The sequence below is a fragment of the Poromitra crassiceps genome (assembly GCF_964638095.1).
Source record: "Poromitra crassiceps genome assembly, chromosome: 10".
Classification (NCBI taxonomy): domain Eukaryota; kingdom Metazoa; phylum Chordata; class Actinopteri; order Beryciformes; family Melamphaidae; genus Poromitra; species Poromitra crassiceps.
This window is the reverse complement of record NC_139631.1, coordinates 36494388-36513782: the sequence shown is the minus strand read 5'-3', so window position 1 is coordinate 36513782 and position 19395 is coordinate 36494388. Positions and strand designations below refer to the sequence as shown.

At 42.5% G+C, this 19395-nt stretch overlaps 2 protein-coding genes across 2 annotated transcripts; both read left to right on the top strand.

Moving 5' to 3' along the window:
- Positions 1-2373: 2373 nt before the first annotated feature.
- Positions 2374-5607, top strand: LOC310784415 (CD209 antigen-like protein C; the record flags this gene model as incomplete). The annotated part of the gene is made up of 6 exons (XM_083645418.1): positions 2374-2575; positions 2785-2871; positions 2980-3111; positions 3334-3479; positions 3813-3916; positions 4986-5607. 6 exons carry the CDS (start codon positions 2374-2376, stop codon positions 5125-5127), a joined length of 813 nt encoding a protein of 270 aa, XP_083501544.1. The 3' UTR covers positions 5128-5607.
- Positions 5608-7769: 2162 nt separating this feature from the next.
- Positions 7770-18333, top strand: tm2d2 (TM2 domain containing 2). Its single transcript, XM_083644107.1, has 4 exons — positions 7770-8099; positions 9859-9946; positions 10062-10177; positions 16352-18333. Exons 1-4 carry the CDS (start codon positions 7813-7815, stop codon positions 16563-16565), a joined length of 705 nt encoding a protein of 234 aa, XP_083500233.1. The 5' UTR covers positions 7770-7812; the 3' UTR covers positions 16566-18333.
- Positions 18334-19395: the final 1062 nt, after the last annotated feature.

Here is a 19395-nt window from a genome sequence, read left to right as displayed (position 1 = left end):
TGTGGAGAAAGTAATTCATTACACTACTCATTACATTACTTTTGCGTTACTCCGCAACATTAGATGTGAGGTAATGAGCATATCTCCACACCTCAAAGGTTGTAGAACACCCTGCCCAGCCCCCCCCCCCCCCCCCCCTCCCCCTGCCTTGAACTCCTATGAAAGTTGGTGCCACAATGGAGCGGCCGGAGAGATGACTGCCTCTGATTGGCCTGAACCAACCGATCGTCACTCCTCATGCCTATAACCAAATACTCCTCCCCATCCCACCAGGCCAGCCCATCCATTCTAGCAATTAACGGCTTTTACAGTCAGCTGTTGTGTTGCACAATCGTGCATGTTTGATATTTTTTCCATAACCCTGCAGATTCAACCCCGATCCTGTGGATAATTGAAGAACTTATGTAATGCAAGTAATGACATAGTGTTTGATTTTGTAACTGTAATGTGATTACTGGAATTAGCAACAGTAATGCCTTACACTACTCGTTACAGACAAATGTAATGTGATTACAGTAATGCCTTACTTTGAAATGCGTTACCCAAACAGTCGTCATTATGACGACTGTTTGAGATGTCTTCGTTCTGACAACTTGACATTAACCAAGATGACAAAAGCTGTCAATGTCTTTGTTATGACAACTTGACATAACCAAGACAACAGACCTGTCATAAACATGGCATAGCAGGCTTTAAGATGTCCTTAAGTACACTGTTATAAACTCATTTGTCAGTGTAATTGCACTCAATGACATCTTAATGCCTGCTATGTCATGTCTATGACAGGTCTGTTATCTTGGTTATGTTGAGTTGTCGTAACGAAGACGTGTCAAATAATGTCAACATTGCATTAACAATGACATAATTTACCGAATGACACTTCTTAATGACAGCAGTCATAAACATTCACAAAGCCTCCTTCATGTTCATGACAGGTGTCATGTCATGTCATGTCATGGTTATGACAGTGTCATGTCAGTCGTCATACTGCACCCTCAAATAAAGAGTTACCCAAAAATGTATGCTGTTAAAATATACCAGATATATCTGCAGAAAGAAGAAATGTATGCAGTATGAAATGTACTATAAAGCTATCTAGCAACTAGTACAGTAGTAGAAAATAATTTTGATTTGTTTATTATTATTGAGACTGAATTTACTATCGATATAATCCAGAATGTATGTAATAGTTTTAATTCCTTGATCTACAACTGGCAACAAAATATCATCTATGCTTCTCATAGATGATGTTCATCTGCTACAGTGCATCATTTGAGCAGATGACATCTGGGGCGGTGAAGTGATGTGGTGCCGTTCTTCCACCAGAGGGCGACACAGACTCAAATTTGGTTTCAGATTTGCCAGTCTTGTCACATATCTGCCAAGTGCCAACACTCATTCACATCTAGCCCAAAATCCAGCCTCAGAAAAGTTTAAAAGTCAAGCAAGAAAATGAATGTAGGCAAGCCTTGGGATAAAGGTCAATAAGCCATGTTACATAGGCTAAATATGGTGCAAGCTAAAGCCAGCTATAGGATCGCTGTCTACTGGTTGTGTCCAAGATGACTTTAAAACGGCTTGTGACCAACCAAACCTAAAAAAAAAACTGGATTTGACCCCACCCTCCTATAATTACTAGGGATGCACCGATATGAAAATGATGGCCGATGCCGATAACCGATATTAACATTGCTGTTATGGCCGATAACCGATATTTACCGATGTCGATATGATCTGTATAAAACCACATTTTTATGATCATCGCATTTTGTACATACTGAAAAACACATGTTAACACTGAATTTGAAAAAGTTATGCATTTCTTTATTTGCAAAGCCTTTGGAAAAGCCCATAAATCATAGATTTACTGCATTATTTCATATCAATGTGAAGAATTTGGCTGATAATGATAACCGATATTAACATTGCAACATCTGACCGATACCGATATGACCGATATGTTAAAAAATGACTAACATCGGCCGATACCGATATGATTGCCGATATATCGTGCATCCCTAATAATTACGTCCAATTTCGATGCATCTTTATAAGAGCATTTTTACCAATGCACTAACCGATGCACTAACTGACCAGCAGGCTAGTTACTGGGAGTCAAGTGTCACCCTATCCAGTTTAACATAAGAAGTAGCAGCCTAAAGAGCAGATGCAGCATAACAATGTGCAATGCCAGGTAGTCATCTCAAATGTCACCTGACCCCTGAGTTCCTGTTGAAACGGGTTCCTGTGAATCGAGCGATTAGATCGCAAAGCCACAGCAGCCACACCCATTTTGTCATTTAGAATTTAAAAAAAAAGAGTGACAAACTGAAAACAAGTACAGAGCTATCAAGTAGCTGACTGAGACAGAAGATGGAGATGTCTGAACATGTTCACATCTACGACAACGATCCTGTGGAAGAAGAGGAGCAGCAGAGAGAAGAGAGGGCCTTAAACACAGCTGGAGGGAGTGAGGAGGCAGAGGAGAGAAAAGTGACCATCTATGAAAGTGTAGACAACTATGGGGGTCGCGACGCCAGATCAAATACGGCGAACACACCACATCAACAGCTAGGTGAGTAACAGCACGCACACGCACACGCAGATGCACACACACACACACACACACACACACACACACACACACACACACACACACAATACATACAGCAAAGCCACAAAATCACAAGTCATGCAATGAACAGCACTATTCAGTAGCTGTGTAACAGACAGTCCCTCTCTATGTATTACTCAAATATGACGTGGTGTGTTTTGTTCTTACAGCGACGAAGCCCTACAAGTTAACTATAGTGTGTCTACTGCTGATGTGCCTTCTCCTACTGGTTGCCCTCATACGCCTTGGGGTCTACTGTGAGGCGTTCACTATCTCTATCGCACAAGAGATTTGCTCTCTTCAGCCACTATTTTGCATATTAGTCTCTACTGAAATGCTAACACTGTTTTTGACTTCCTGCGCAGATACAAAAGCTGATGGCATCTTACAAGAGAGACTCTCGATGTGTAATTTCACATCCTTTGCAGAGAGAAGCAAACTGCAAAACCTCCTCAACAAGACCTGGGCTGAAAACAGAAAGGCTTGGTTTGAGCTCAGTGAGTCTGTCTGTCTTATTCTGTCTGTGTTTCTCTCTCTCTCTTTCTCTCTCTCTCTCTCTCCATCTCTGCGTGCGTGCGTGTGCGTGCATGCGTACGTGCGTGTGTGCGCTTGCGTGTGTGCATTTACATGAGTGTGCATGTACTGTACATTTGTGTGCATTTGTGTGCATATGCATTTATGTTTTTATTTGGTGCTCTTAACATCCTCTCCTCTTGCAGACCGTTTCTGTACAGATGGAGGATGTAGACAGTTCAACAACAGTTTTTACTACATTTCCACTCATCCAAAAAGCTGGAATGACAGCAGGCAGGACTGTATGCAGAGAGGAGCTGACCTGGTCATCATAAACAGCAAAGAAGAACAGGTAAAGGCCAAGGGAAAAGTGGCAACCTCCCATACCCCCCTGTTGCTGTTGATGGTAAAATAATAATAATAATAATAATAATAATAATAATAATAATAATAATAATAATAATAATAATAATAATAATAATAATAATAATAATAACAATAAAGGTAATAATAATTATTATTATTATTATTATTATTGTTGTTGTTGTTGTTGTTGTTGTTGGTTGTTGTTGTTATTATTATTATTATGATGATAATAATCTTTAGCGTGATTTAGTTTGGTTAAAACTGTTGCACACTTTGTTTGAGTGTGTTGATGTAATTTGTCTTTTAATCAATTCAACAGGAATTCATCAATTCCTTGAGCAAGATCAACTGGATTGGTTTGAGTGACATGGCTGAGGAGGGGATCTGGAGATGGGTGGATGGTAAACTTCTGAACAGCACAGGGTAAGATGTAAACTTCTGAACAGCACACAGGGTAAGATGTGAGGAGGGGATCTGGAGATGGGTGGATGGTAAACTTCTGAACAGCACAGAGTAAGATGTAAACTTCTGGACAGCACAGGGTAAGATGTCTTCTGAACAGCACAGGGTAAGAAGTGAGGAGGGGATCTGGAGATGGGTGGATGGTAAACTTCTGAACAGCACAGGGTCAGATGTGAGGAGGGGATCTGGAGATGGGTGGATGGTAAACTTGTGAACAGCACAGGGTAAGATGTCCGTTCTTCACTTCTATTTTCAGTGAACAGCTTGGCCTCATCACGCTTTGTGTATTTCCTGTACTGTAGGTGAGAGCAGGGTAAGTTGTCACGTGGGTGGTAACTAGCTATGTGAAACAAAGCCAAAAGTCCAATTACAAAAATGTTTCCTTTCCTAATAAGACGACTATGTTGAATACAACAGTCAACTCAAAACACTCATACTGTAATATAGCATAAAAAAATGTAGGCCCCTTACAATGTTAGTATAGCCAGGCTACCTGATAGAGAAAGCATCCAATCTATCATCTCAATCAGCTGTTTTCAAAGTCTGAGACAGACGAGATAGATACAGATAGATACAGTCTGTCTGTGTGGGAACTGGCACGCGAGACTAGACGGTGGGGGGAAAACACCCATATAACTCAATGGGCTGACTCACCAAAGCCAAAGGACGGTGCTGCAGCTCTACACTACAGGATTGGGAATTCAACAGCAAGTACACAGACGTCTGTTCAGATGTAAGTTTACTGCGGTGGTTGAATCCCCGATCCTGTCTGCCTGGGTTGGGCTAGCAGCTAAATGCTATCTATGCTGGCTGGGAAGAACGGGAGGATTTCCCCCATGGTGACCCTATGACGAGACACCGCCTGAATATATATGACATACTTCAGAATCTAAATCAGAATCAGCATACTATAGTTAACTGCTGCGGTTGCACATTTTCGAGTGTTGTTGTGATGTCACGCTCATTCTTCCTATAACTTTTTCTTCCAGTAACTTATTCATCGTGTATCTCTTCTTCTTTGTTTTATCAGGTTTTGGAGAAACGGTCGGCCCAGCGCGGAGGAGGAGAAAGACTGTGTTAAAACTCATTTGTATCAAGAACTAAACAGCTGGAAGGCTATCGAATGCGACTCACCGCAACACTGGGTTTGCGAAAAAGTGATTGACTTCTAACATTCTGTGTCATCTCAAATGAAAACTGTGACTTCACTCCCTACACCAAGATTGTCATTCACACAGAGAACGTGAAAGTCTCCTTTTAAGGGATCGTCTTTTAATGTTTGTAAAGCACTCGGTAATCTATCTTTTGTCATAGCTTCAGAACAAGAATGGCTGATATCAGTATTTGTTAAGCATTCAGTATTAAGTGTAGATATACTGGCTCCTCTTGTCGGCAGTCACTCTCAACTCAAGACTTGATTTTTTAGCCAAGACTAGACCGCATCCTGCCTGAGGAACTTAGATAAGCCTCTTCAGTATTATCTTTCAAATCATGTCTCAACACACTTTCATCAACCTGCTGTAGTTTTGCATAATTCTTTTTAACTTTTCTTGTGCCATTCTAATTTCTTTTGAACCCCCTTAGCATTGTGCTTCCCAATTTTAACTCCTTTGTATATTTTACAACTCTTTCTTTTTTGTGTGCCTTATGATAAAGTACATTGCAAACTCTGAAGAAGAGAAGCGCTATATCAATAAAATCTATTTTGCCAACTTATTCTGGAAGGATTGAGAGATCATGTTTTTACAAACGCACTCCACCATATACTGTATTATTGGATGCATATGAGAACAACCAGTCTTCATTTGATCAAACCTTGAAAATGCTTTCACTAAAATCAGTCATGGGAGGATGAAAAGGAGTCGAGGGGGATGGTTGAAGGGGTCAAGGGTGAGGGATGAAGTGGTTGCTGGAAGTCGGCAGTGGGGCATTGCCGTCCCCCCAGTGCCAGGAGCACCGGCTGAGGTGGCCTGCTGCGATGGCTGGGCATAGGCTGAGGCGAGCATGGCATCCCGGTGCCAGAAACCCTGGTTGAGGTATGAAGGGATGAAGAGGTGGGGCAAAGAAATAAATAAAATAATAATAATAAAGATTTGTGACCAGTTTGTTAAATAACTTTGTATCAAAAATAAAGCAGAGAAAAACCATAGCATTCTTCTTTTTTAGTAATTCATGATCAATATGCTGCTGTAAAATCAAGCGGGCCAGTGCCAACAAGTTTCTTCTGTTCCATTTCTCTCAGCCAATCATCAGTCATTTGAGTTAGAGAAGTAGGTTGGATGTCCTTCTCTGTACTATGCATGTTGAAAATCAGTGGTTAAATTATTCAAAGAAAAATAGCATTTAATCTGTTCAGAAAGTCTGTTTGAGCTAGGCCCTTTGTGGACTGGATGAATTGTGGATCTGGAGCAAAGTCTGCCAGTCTGCAAGTGCGGTGAAGTCCAGACATTTGGATTGGATCAGTGATTGCTGTCAGAATATAAAGCTTCAGTGGACTCCTCTCATAGTGATCACTATAACAGATTTTTTTCTTGTTCTTTATTTCTCATGCAGATTACCATCTAATTGACATTTGTATATACAGTACATTACATGAATACAGTACATATAGAGTAATAAAATGGACAGCTTCGCTATTTACTGAATATAAAATCGATGCACTTTAATACATGACAGTAAAATATAAGGACACAGCGACATCTAGTGGTATAAAAGTACGTTCAGCAAACTATGTAAACAATTTGTATACAAATACACACTTAGTACAACAGACAACTAATTCATATGCCATTCAAAGTGTACTTACATGTCAGCGAAAATGGAAGATGATCGCTTGTTGCATCCACAGTCACAGATTACCCCGCTCGCCGGACGCTTCTGGCTCATACTGAGCGCATTAGCGCCCGGCGAATGCAACCCATTTCACATATTAGATTTAGCCATTTTCACGTCTGGGTCTAAAATGCCCTGCTCCTACCTGAGTCTTCACGTGAAGTGAAGACGCTATCCGATGTCCAACATCCTCTTCTTTTAATAACACCTAGTTGTTGCATCCAAAATGTTGCATAAAATCCACTTTTCTGTCGCTCAAAAACCGAAAACCATGGATTTGGAGCACCGCTCCTTCTTCTTCTCTGATCTGAAGCAACTCGGAACAACAACTCACTGTTTACTCACTAATGCCCCCCACACTTCCGCAATGGTATTGCACCTCCGTTTCTGCACAAATGCAGAAATGGGAGGTGCAATACCATTTCGGAAGTGTGGGGGGCATTGTTGAGTAAACAGTGAGTCGTTGTTCCGGGTTGCTCCAGATATATGGTTTTCGGTTTTTGAGCGACAGAAAAGTGGATTTTATGCAACATTTTGGATGCAACAACTAGGTGTTATTAAAAGAAGAGGATGTTGGACATCGGATAGCGTCTTCACTTCACGTGAAGACTCAGGTAGGAGCAGGGCATTTTAGACCCAGACGTGAAAATGGCTAAATCTAATATGTGAAATGGGTTGCATTCGCCGGGCGCTAATGCGCTCAGTATGAGCCAGAAGCGTCCGGCGAGCGGGGTAAAGTCACAGACAACTAGCCACTACTGCTGTTGCTTGCCTCTGCACTGCATTTGCTGTACAAGCAAAACAAGTGTGTTTGAGGTAGTTCAATCCTTCTCCTGCGGAGGGCAGTAATGCGCATAGTAGCGTATATTCTCCCGGAAACTTGAAAGAAGAAGAAGACGACGACGACGACGTAGGCGCTTACTGACGACGTCATTGCTATGGGACAAAGTATCAAAAATAATCAATCGAATATGAAAACAAATGTCGCTGTCAGACGCGGATTCTGTTTTATATAGGTTTTGAGGATGGCAAGGGTTTCTATCAACTATATTCTGCTGTGCGGGCAGGTCCTGTTGCTGCTGACGGTGATACTTTTACAATGTTTGGAAGGAATTCACTCCCAAAACTCGTCTACCGTTAACGTTACATCCGAGACCCCCGCTGCTCCTCTCGGCCAGGGAGCGACCACAGTACCGCTCAGCGAACAGCCGCAGGAGAATCAGACATATCCTGTCGTACCAGTGGAAAGAGTGAATGACACCGAGCATTATGAGTACAGACCCCCGTCTCCAGTCGTCCTCTGCAGCTATCTGTAAGTATTGCTTCGCTAGCTAATGCTAACCTCCTAGGCTAGCTAATGTTAGCTTACACGTTATAGAGAGAACGTCAACCAGATGAATCTTTTCTCAAATCTAGCAAATAAATCGTCATCGGCAAAGTGTACCAGGTACACAACTTTAAACCGTCTCGGAATCTTCAGAATCTCCCCCCTTGCTCAATTCCTGAATGCCTATATGCGATCATGATTATGTTACTTGATCCATAGACACTCAACAATTGAGCCAAGATAGCCTGACATTGCTGTTTGACTTACTTCAGACTACACCAAATGCCTGCAAGAGGTCTGGCTGAAGGCATTTATTTGTTTCTGACTCTGGGAAAGTGGGGGGAAACTGTTAAATTCCCCCAAACTACTGTATCTCTTTAACAAAATCACACATTTAGGCTATTCTATGTGATTCATGGCTTTTCATAACTCAGAGGTTTTCAAAGTGGGAGGCGGGGCTCCAAACAGTTTCAGGGGAGGCGCAGAGAATGGAAGTGAAAAATGTTCCATTAGTTATCAAAATGAGAACACACCCTAAATGTGTGAGACTCCCACACAGGAACAAATACATGCCTTCAGACAGACCTTTGTATATATTTGATGTAGTCTGAAGACGAACAGCAATATCAGGCTATATTGGTTAAATTATTGAGTGTCTATATGGGATCAAATAACTTAATCACGATCCCATAGGCATAGTAGGGATTGAGCGAAATTAAGCAAGTGAACTGGGAGGGTGTTCCAGGCTTTGTCTGAGGGATGAGGGGAGGCCTGCAGTGTTAGACTTTGAAAACCCCTGTCATCACTAATGTCAACTTTTTTCACTTCCATTCACTGAGCCTCCCCTGAAACTGCTTGGAGCTCCCCACTTTGAAAACCCCTGTTAATAAACAATGGTTGGTGGCGAGCATCGCGTGCTAATGTTAAGGTTGAGACAGAGACCTTAATCAAAGGTGCTGAATGCTGAATTCACCAGAGGATTCTAATGATTTATTACACGTCTTAGTTCATGTTCTACCAGGTATGTGCTTGATAAGTAAAGCCCAGTTTAGACCAAAGATTCACGACGAGACTGGATGCAACTTGCAACTGCCTGCAACTATTTGCAGAACTACTTGCAACCAGCACACTGTGACTTGACAAGCTGAATTGCTGGCGATGCCATCAGCCGGCTGGAGTCGAGATTTGAGGGGCCAGTTTACACCGCCGCAACTTCCCCTGCAACGTTCTAAAACGGTTTTGTCTCGTTGCAAATCACTGGTGTAAACTAGGCTTAAGGCAGCATTAAACTGCCAGATTATTTTGAATAAGGTTTTGCATGCAGCTCTCTCATCCCGGACAGAAAAAAATGAACATATACCTAAGGTTTACCCTATTATGGTAAATGGTAAATGGCCTGCATTTACAGAATATAGCGCTTTTATCCAAAGCGCTTTACAATCAGTAGGTACATTCACCCATTCACACACCGATGGCGGCAGGCTACCACGCAGGGTGCTGGCACACCATCGGGAGCAATTCTGGGTTCAGTATCTTGCCCAAGGACACTTCGACATGCAGACTGGAGGAGGCGGGAATCGAACCACCAACCTCCTTTATCCAAAGCGATGAATGGACGACCCGCTCTACCTCCTGAGCTGCAGCCGCCCCTCAACTCAATGACAGCCTAGTTAGCCCGTTATCCAAATCCGTCTCACACATCCATTCTCCTGTCTTCCTTGGCACACGCCTGCCGTGGTTGTAGGCCGGAGGAGTTCATCCACTGTCAAGAACCTGTAGATCATGCAGGCAACAACAGTGCCTTGCAGGAGCTGGGCCACGGCTGTGTGGGGGTAAGTGTCAATACAAGCGCCTGGCTTGAACCTTATGTGAAGCACATCCTACTATGTGGCGCTGTGCTCAAGCTCATACATTCAGTTGAACTTCTCACTGTTTCTTTCTCCTTAGTGGGGAGGCCAGACTCAAAAAGAAGTGAACCACACACAGGTGATCTGCAACGCACTAGATGATATCGAGTGTGCAGGACCCAGAGAGTTCCTGCGAGGGGATGTACCCTGCATCAAGTAAGTGATGCCACACTTGACTGTACTTCAATGTAAATAGTCCTGATGTGTGCCTTTCTGCCTTAGGAGAGAATGTCACTCCAAACTCCATGCAAACTGCTGTTAATTTAAAGCTATAGTAAGTAATTAACATTTAGGGCTGGGTAAAAAAAAAAAAATGATATATCGATATCGAATTGATATTTATTTGAAGGAACTAATATCGTTGAATGAATCCTAATATCGATCTTTTAATATAATGCCTTTTCCCCTGGATGCTTGAAGCTTTAACTCTGTGAGACTCGTGTGGTTTGGTTCTTAGCGCAACGAGATCTCAAGATTCAAGATTCAAGATTTTTATCACGTGTGAAATTCTTGTGCTGTGGACCAAATTTACAACATAGTACAAATATAACAGGGCATATGAGTGCAAAAACAACAAGAGACACAACAAGCAATAAGGAATCTCGGAAACATCCGTAAACATTCATTTTTAATAATGCGCCAGGTTCGAGGGTTCCTTGTACACTTTACGGCATTAGTTGTTTGAGAATCTCTTTTAGATGCAGGCAAAATTTGTATTGTAATTGAAATATCGGAATCATATAGAATCAGGAAATCAGTGGTGAGACCTAGCCCTATTAACATTTATTTAGAAGTATTTATTTTTTATTACTGTAATAAAAATAAATTGGCACATTTGGCCTAAGACGAAGCGGATGATTTATCAGAATCTGACGGTGGTAGCCCGATTCCTTTGCTATTCCAATTTCAAAGTGAAACCCATCTTACCAATGAGAAGTCTGACGGTGGGGACACACCGGTACGCGGAACTTGCGCGTATGCGCCGCGCAGCGCACCTCCGCGCAGAAGGCGCTTAAAGTGTCCACACAGAGAGCGCAGCTCACTTTGCGCGCTCTGCTCGTCCGCTATATATTTTGCCCCAGATCTACTGTCTTCGTTATCATGGGTAGTAAATAACGACATAAATATATAAAGTAATATGTTTGGGATAACTCTTAATGGCTACCTTCGGCGTTATAAAATGCAATTGCATCATATTTAAGTCTGTTCTCCTCCCGTTTTCCCAGTGCGTGCTGTTGTAGAGAGAAGATGAGTCCTAGCTCTCTACTTGTTGCTCCGCAGGCAACGAGCCCCTAGAAGCCGCTCCCCCTCTCCAACTGCTCGTTCTCTCTTTTCACACTTCCAAAGGGGCAATCAACAACGTAAATAAACAATTAATTTCACTTTGAAATTGGTTTTATTTGACGAATGACCGATTTCTGAGTTCCTGTCTGCCCTGATCTGATCTGTTCTGCTTGACAGAGTCGCTCACGGGCGCAGACGGCCGCGCCGGAAAATAGAAATCCAGGCTATCTTGCGCACCCTGAGCGTCCGCTGAGCTGAGCTGCACGCTGCGCGCAATTTGGTGTGGACTGACAGATCTGTTAACATGGTGTCCTAATGAAAACTGGCTGCGCACAAGGTCGCGAATGGTCACGCCGCGCAGCTTACGCGCAGGAGTCGCGTGCGGTGTGTTTTCACCGTGAGGTAGAACGCATACCTGCCAACACTCCCCATTTAGGCGGGAGTCTCCCGATTTGTAACCCTTTCTCCCGCTAATCTTCCGATTTGTAGGATATGTGTCGTGGTACCTGGCAACCCAGCCAGAGGCAGTGACGACGAGTGACACCAGAGACCATCCCGTTTCTAATGCCGCATTCCTTTATAATAACTGGGATGTTGAGGCTAAATGACGTCACATCCGTTTTGTTAGCGTTCCATTTGCAGAAAACTTGAGCTGGGAAGTTCACTGTTCATTGGTCAGATCCAGTCGCTAGCCATTGTTAGCAATAACAGTCGATAACATGGCATTTCGCGGCATACAAACACTGCAGCCTCATGTCCACACAGATAGATGTTATGCAGTGCTGTGTGTACAGCTGATTTAATGAGACACAAACAAAACAGAAGTGCTAAACAACATTACTACGATTATAACTACTGTTGTTGCGTGGCGCCGCCATCTTGGATTTTTGAGGTCGGGGCTGCTGAGGCTCCTACGAGTTTGGAATGGGAAATACCAGCTCTCTGGTGACGTCACCGTCCCAGCTCATGACCTTTGAAGTCGTAAGATTACCAGTTCCCAGTTATAAAGGAATGCACGATAACCGCTACCCACATCAGCAAATACCATGCGTTTTACAACGCTATGTCGGGCCGACTTTAGCGTAAAACACGGTGGGGAAAATTACGTTTGCAAACAAACATGCTAGTAGGGGGGTCCAGGGGCATGGTCCCCTGGGAAGAACATTCTGTACATTTTCAAGTTAAATGCACCAAATCTGGTGCACTTTGAGAGCAAAATGAACAACTCAGACTGTGGCGGACCGTGGGACAAGTCATTGATCATGGGAAACACTGCAATCACTCCTCCTGTCACTCAGTAGGAGTTGTGTCATTGTGTCGGATTGAATCTCCAGAGCTTTGATCTTTTCCCTCCCAAAACGCACTTACAGCAGCTTTAATGTGTGTGTTGTTTGTCAGTAAACATTACGTCACCAGTACTTTACTTCGCTACTTGCCCTAATTAGTAACTAGTTGCCCTAGTTAATGCTGCCCCACAAGGTTATCAGGTGAAAGTGTCTCCCTGTATGAAAGGCATAAATACACTGATTGTTGCCTGTCAAAGCAGCACTTGTGTTGTTCTTCACTCACTGAGGCTTCAGAGCTCCTAGCCAGCCTTAACTCATTGAGTGCCAGCCACTTTTGGAGAACGGACGCTCCCAGTGCCAGAGTTTCAGAGCGTTTTCAGTGATTTCTCGAGGCCCACAGAATATTGTGTGATATTACTATGTAAACACCGAACACGCACAAAGAACGATGAGACTCTCTTCTATCATCTGCAAAAAAAAGTTTATTGATACCATTTTCCGTTCTTTAGTTATGAGCCGGAGAAGATAGGCTGTTTTGAGCAAAAAGACAGGTTTCAAATTATAAGCTGAGATATTCAGCCTTTTGTGAAATGAAGCATTTCAAGCACATTCACTGACTCTAGCTAATATTTTCTGATGTAGTGACGTGGTGTAGTTGTGTGGTGCCTGCTTGCCCCACCCCTCTCTCCCCCCCTCAGCTGCAAACTCCTCCCCACACTAACACACAGCCTAACACGCACCCAGTCTATTTTCGGAGCGCTCCGTTTTTGTGCGCCGGGCGGCTCCCAGCGCGACACGGAAATGCCAAACCGGACTGCAGGGAAAGGTTTGGCCCTTCGGCGTCGGGTGCTGCCTTTCTGGCGGGTAATCATGTGGAGAAACTATATGCAGACAGACAGACAGAGGCAGAGGAGCTCAGTTGTGGGCGCGGATTGACTGATGTTCGCAGCCAACGTCAGCTGCAGACAGAGCAATATATATGGCTCTGGCTGCAGCATGCATCGGTTTCTCTTTGATCACGGCTTTTTCCTGGTGTTTTCCGGACCTTTCTGTAATCTGGAGAGCACTGTCGCCACCTAATGAGCCCGTAAAATAGGTTATACACCTTCAATAGCTCCCATATTTGTACAGGAGATGCCTGAGGCTTTGATCCACGTCCCACCGTCAAAAAACGCAATTGACGAACATACTCGTCCTTGGCACTCTACGTTACTAAACGAAATGACGAACATACTCGTCCATGGCACTCAATGAGTTAATATGGAGTTCATGAACAAGTTGAACAAGGAGTTTATTTGTGACTGTGTGGGGGAGTTAGTTAGTCGGCATATTTTCCCTTAACAAGCAAAACAATAGCAAAAGGTGAGATTTAATTGAAGTGCAAGCTGCTTGGTGGATCATTTGTATGCAGAATGTACCAGTAAATCCTAACAAATGGGAAAAAGTCTTGATGAGTCATGTTCTATGAGTAAGAAAGACCACGCTAAATGAACAGTGACTTCTATGGAGTTTGGTGTAATATTCTCTATCTTGACAAGAGAGGACGGCCTGCATCTGGTCCAAACTGTATGAGGAGGGGATGAAGTGGATGTATGATGATCATGTGTTACTGTGAGGTGTGGGACACATGCCGAGTGTTCATTCTCGGTTCACTACTTATTTTGCAAATGTACAAAGAGTTGAATCTATGCGTTTGTGCACCTGGTACCAAAACATTAGCAACAACTCTCATACTCAGACTGAGTTTTGATGCCTGGCTTAACATCTTCCATCTGCCTAGTGTCTTTTGGCATGCTATACTGGAAATAATACCACAGCTAAATAAAGATGTAGCATCTTTTTTGGACAGATTTACTGGTTGAAGTCGATGTGCAATATGTATTGGCTATTGATAGCTATTCATAGGGGTGTGCCACCTTAGGCATCTCACGATTCGATTCGATTACGATTAAGGGTGCTACGATTCGATTATTAAACGATTACGATTAATCACGATTTTCGATGCATCTTTTTCACCAAACAGGATTTTTTTTAACCAAGGTATATTTGTCAGTTAATTAAATTAAACTATTTAATTAAAATTAAATTAATTTAAAATTTATTAAATTTAATTAAAGTAAACAAACAAATGTACCTCCATTATCTTCAGTTGCGACTGAAGTCCACGCATCACATGTTACAGCCACCCTGCATGCTTTCTTCAGTGATTCCAGTTTCCAGTACTTCGGTTTTGGTCTCGTTTTACAGTTAAGGAACTGTTTTCCGGGCGAAATACCGTATTTTTTGCAAATAAAGCAAAAAAATAATTGCAAAAAAAAAAAAAAAAAATGCAATTTTTTGCAAATCGATAATCGAACATTGTGAATCGATTTTAATCGTCACGTGACTAATCGCGATGCATCGATTATACGATTAATCGGCACACCCCTAGCTATTCACATCATGGGGTAGGCATTGTAGCTATTGTCATATTAACAATTTACAGAAGGAGTCAACATGTACAGAAATATAGACACAACGTGAAGATGTGCATTGTTAGCTAACAGTTTGTATCATCTGGTAAAATGTACAGACTTAACATGCAGAAATGAGTCCAAACATGCAAATGTGCCATTGTTGACTGACTTTTATCAAGTGTATCTAAGCATTTTTGTGCCAACTCATTAAAGTTTACATAAAAAAGATTAAGGGTTTAGTTGATCTAGAGCCATGATTATCAACCCCTTTCATATCAAGGACTCCTAATTTAGTCGCCCACATCAGAGCCACGGACGCCCATTTGATGAGAGGTTGTCTCTCAAACCCAAACCTGAGAATATGTTTTATTGTTGGATATGATTTTGTCCAGAACTCCATGACTATCTGTCTTGTAGGTAGAGAGATAACAGTGAAAACATGATCAAAATGGCCATTCTTCTACATTCTCTGATTGCGTTAACTTACGGTAAATGAGATAATGGTGAAGTTTATCCATTTTCTGGGGACCCCCTGGAACCCCCTCGAGGACCCCTGGTGGTCCCCAGACCCCAGGTTGAGAACCACTGAGCATCGGTGTTCAACACGGGGTCCGGGGGAACCCGCATTATTTCATTTACAAGAAGTTAACACCATTTTAGAGAAAGTAGAAGAAACACTGTTTTATCTCTCTACCTACAATACAGATTAGTCAAGGAATTCTGGTCAAAATCATATAAAAACATTCTTAGATTTGGGTTCCAGATACGAAATCTCATCGAATCAGCGTCTGTGGCTCTAATGTGTCCTCCGTTTAGGGGTCCTTGCTATGAAAAAGGTCGAGAATCACTGATCAAGATGAAACTCTGTGGCCTGAAGGACTTTGCCACTAGAGGGCAATGTTTACATATGAATCACCGCTTGCCTTTTTGTTTCTCTCATGTTTTCCACAGCGCACCATGTTCACACAGCATCTCTCTGCATTCAGCACATAAGCTCAATCTCTCTAGTAACTGCATAGAGATCAGACACACAAGCTGAGCTGCAGCTTTTCTCTACTAGCTTCTCTATCGTTTTTTTTCCTCCATAAATCGTCTGTTTTAACTGTTATTTTGATATTTCCATATATAACCAATGTCTTGGTTTTTGCATTGTGAAATCAGCACAGGCAACTTTTCAATCGCAAAACCGCTCCCCCACTTTATTCCAACCGGCACGAGAAAGCTCTTAAAAGGTCTTCAATTAAACTGGTCGATGCAGACTTGAACTCACATTGTGGAATTGTTTGACATTTGCTTTTGCACAGATACACCGGACACTATTTCATCACCACGCTGCTGTACTCCTTCTTCCTGGGTTGTTTCGGCGTGGACCGCTTCTGCCTGGGCCACACGGGCACCGCTGTGGGCAAGCTGCTCACGCTGGGCGGCCTGGGCATCTGGTGGTTCGTTGACTTGATCCTGCTCATCACCGGCGGGCTGATGCCCAGCGACTACAGCAACTGGTGCACCTACTACTGAGGCCACAAAGGACCCTCTTGTCTGGCCGCTTATGGATTTGGCCATAGCTTGCCATGGTTACATACATCTTCTGTATGCTGTTGTGATGCTTGTGTAATGGGGGGGGTTTACACCAGCCTATAGGGACCTCCCAGCAGTCCTTGAGGAGGAGTTAAGAATAGTTTAATTTAGCTATAATCTAATTTACTTGAATTTACCCCCAGATTGAGAATGTACAACAATGACAATTCTATTCCTAGGTTTCGTTGTCACCACTTTGATCACCCCACATACAGTGTAGCACAGTTTCTAAAATTCGTCAATATCTCCTTGGGACAAAACCTTACCAAATGAGGATTCATGGCCTCAATGTGGGTCTATTTGGGGGTCCCAGGAGGTTTAGTTTTTCTAGTTATGGACCCACCATTAATTTCCCATATTGTAATATTTGTGGTGGCGAATATTGCCCAGTTGTGGAGTGATCCGACCTTGTTGCTACTCTCACATTCGACGTACCGTCATATCGAGCGCTGACCCAAATCTCCCAAATCCAGCCAAGAAATGACAGTTAGATCAGAGCTTCATTTGTTCTCATTCACCTCAGGAAAGTCATTCATTCATCTTGTAGCTATTTAGCCTTTTTTTATGCTACAATCCTACACCACAGACATTACTAAACGATCTTAGCCTGTACACTTCCACTGGAGCGTGCATCAGACATTACTAAACGATCTTAGCCTGTACACTTCCACTGGAGCGTGCATCAGACATTACTAAAACGATCTTAGCCTGTACACTTCCACTGGAGCGTGCATCAGACATTACTAAACGATCTTAGCCTGTACACTTCCACTGGAGCGTGCATCAGAATATTGTATTTTCTCAGTTTCCCGCGAATGTACTCCTGCAGTGAAATGAAAACAAAATGAACAGCAAATGAAACAAGGGATTGATTGCACATTACAGCCAGTCAAGCAGGTATGAACACAACGGCGAAGATGGATCGTGATTACATAAGTCGTGTTTACCCGCCGTGATTGTTGATTTAGTGTTTTGAGTTATTTCCTCCAGGAAAGTTTTCAGGCAGGGCTAAAGCGGCAGTAAATTCCTCAAGTTGAAGCTGTCTGCGTCTGGGAGTATTTCTCGATCTCGGCGTGGAGTCTGGTTTTTATGATGGCTTCTGAACAGGCTTTATGGACCCTCGGGTCATGAAACTCGCTCCACCTATAAAGACATGATCGTCAATGTGTCGACCATTCTCCTCATGCTTTTTGGAAGCAATATATTTTCAGCCGGTATTAAAACTCTGCTTTGCATAGGACAGTTTTCCCACTCAAGATATATGCTTCCTTACACATCTGTTAAAACGGTGTACAGTGAGTATCGTGTACAGGTTTTTTTGTTTTTTTGTTTTAACCTGAGCATATTTCTCACATGCTGATGGCCTCGTCCTCACAAGTCCAAATCCAGATTTGTCACAAATGTACTGTAACTTACTGTATTGATGTCTCTGTTTTGAATATTTTGACGTCCATGAGGCCCGTGCCCTTGTAAAATACTGTATATAATATTGGTCTGGCTGCCAACATGATGTGGATATTGTTTTATATTCTTTAACTTTAATCCAATTACCGTAGCTATTTATTTATTTGCCTGATCTATTTATGTTTTCTAAAACATGGCCCTGCAAACGTTAGGGGGATACACATCCGTACATCTCTCTTTGATCCGACAACGTATCCTTTTCAGACAATCTCTAATGGCATGTTGCTTCTGAAACTTAAATGTTACTAATAATGGGGAGGGGGGGGGGGAGCAAAACAAAAAAACAATGCCTCCGGCCATGGCTATCGCCAGCCGAGGCATGAAAAAGGAAGGGGGCGCGGGGAAATGCACATGTTACTTGAGATTCAAATTAGAGATGGCTGCCATAATTATTTTTTTTGCACAGATTGTGCTCGTAAATGTCTTGTCTTTTTAAGCAGCACACGTGCCTCACGTTAAGAAATGCCACTGTGGTGTGCCAGGATCAGCGGTGCGACATATTTCCCCCTATTGTGAAGGGATGCAGAGTGTCTCATTTTGCTTTTATCACTCCACACAGTAATATGATTCAATTAAAAAAAAAAGTGTTCAGCGGTAAAGTGCATTCTCTTAAATCTCTGCTTTGATTGAATGGTTTGTGCTGAGAAGTAGAATGGCAATGGAAGAGCTTGTTGTCTGTACTACTCTGGACCTCAAGATATTGACCTGAACTGATTGGTAGTGGCTTCAGTTCCTGCAACTGTATTGTACTGTATACGCCCAACAATTTGAACAGGAGTGGGGAAAATGTATAGTAATAGGCTACATTTTATTACATTTATTTACATATTTGATGTTCTTAGCACCAATAGCAAATGTGAATACACTATCAAGTACAGTTGTTGGGACATACAGCTGTTATTATCACCTCAATAGAGAGGCAAAGTGAACGTCACTTCCTGCTTCAGCACTGCACCAAAGATTTTCATCCGCCATTTATTTTACCATACACATTTTGTAAAACGCTTATAAAAATAGTTTTACTTGGTCAAACCAAACGGTTCAGCTATATTTAGAATCGGGAGAGACCATGGAACATTTCACTCAGACCAAAACAAAAAAACAGAAAAAATATTTTTTTAACGTTTTGGTCCGAGTGAAATGTTATGTGGTCTACGGTTTCAAAATATATCTGAACCGTTTGGTTTGACCAAGTAAAACTTTGATTCTGAGGGACTGACACCAAAGCTGAATGTTTAGAGAGCTGAAACATTTTCTTCTGTCAAAGAGTTTATGACAGGGATACTCAACTTGCTTTGCCCGGGGG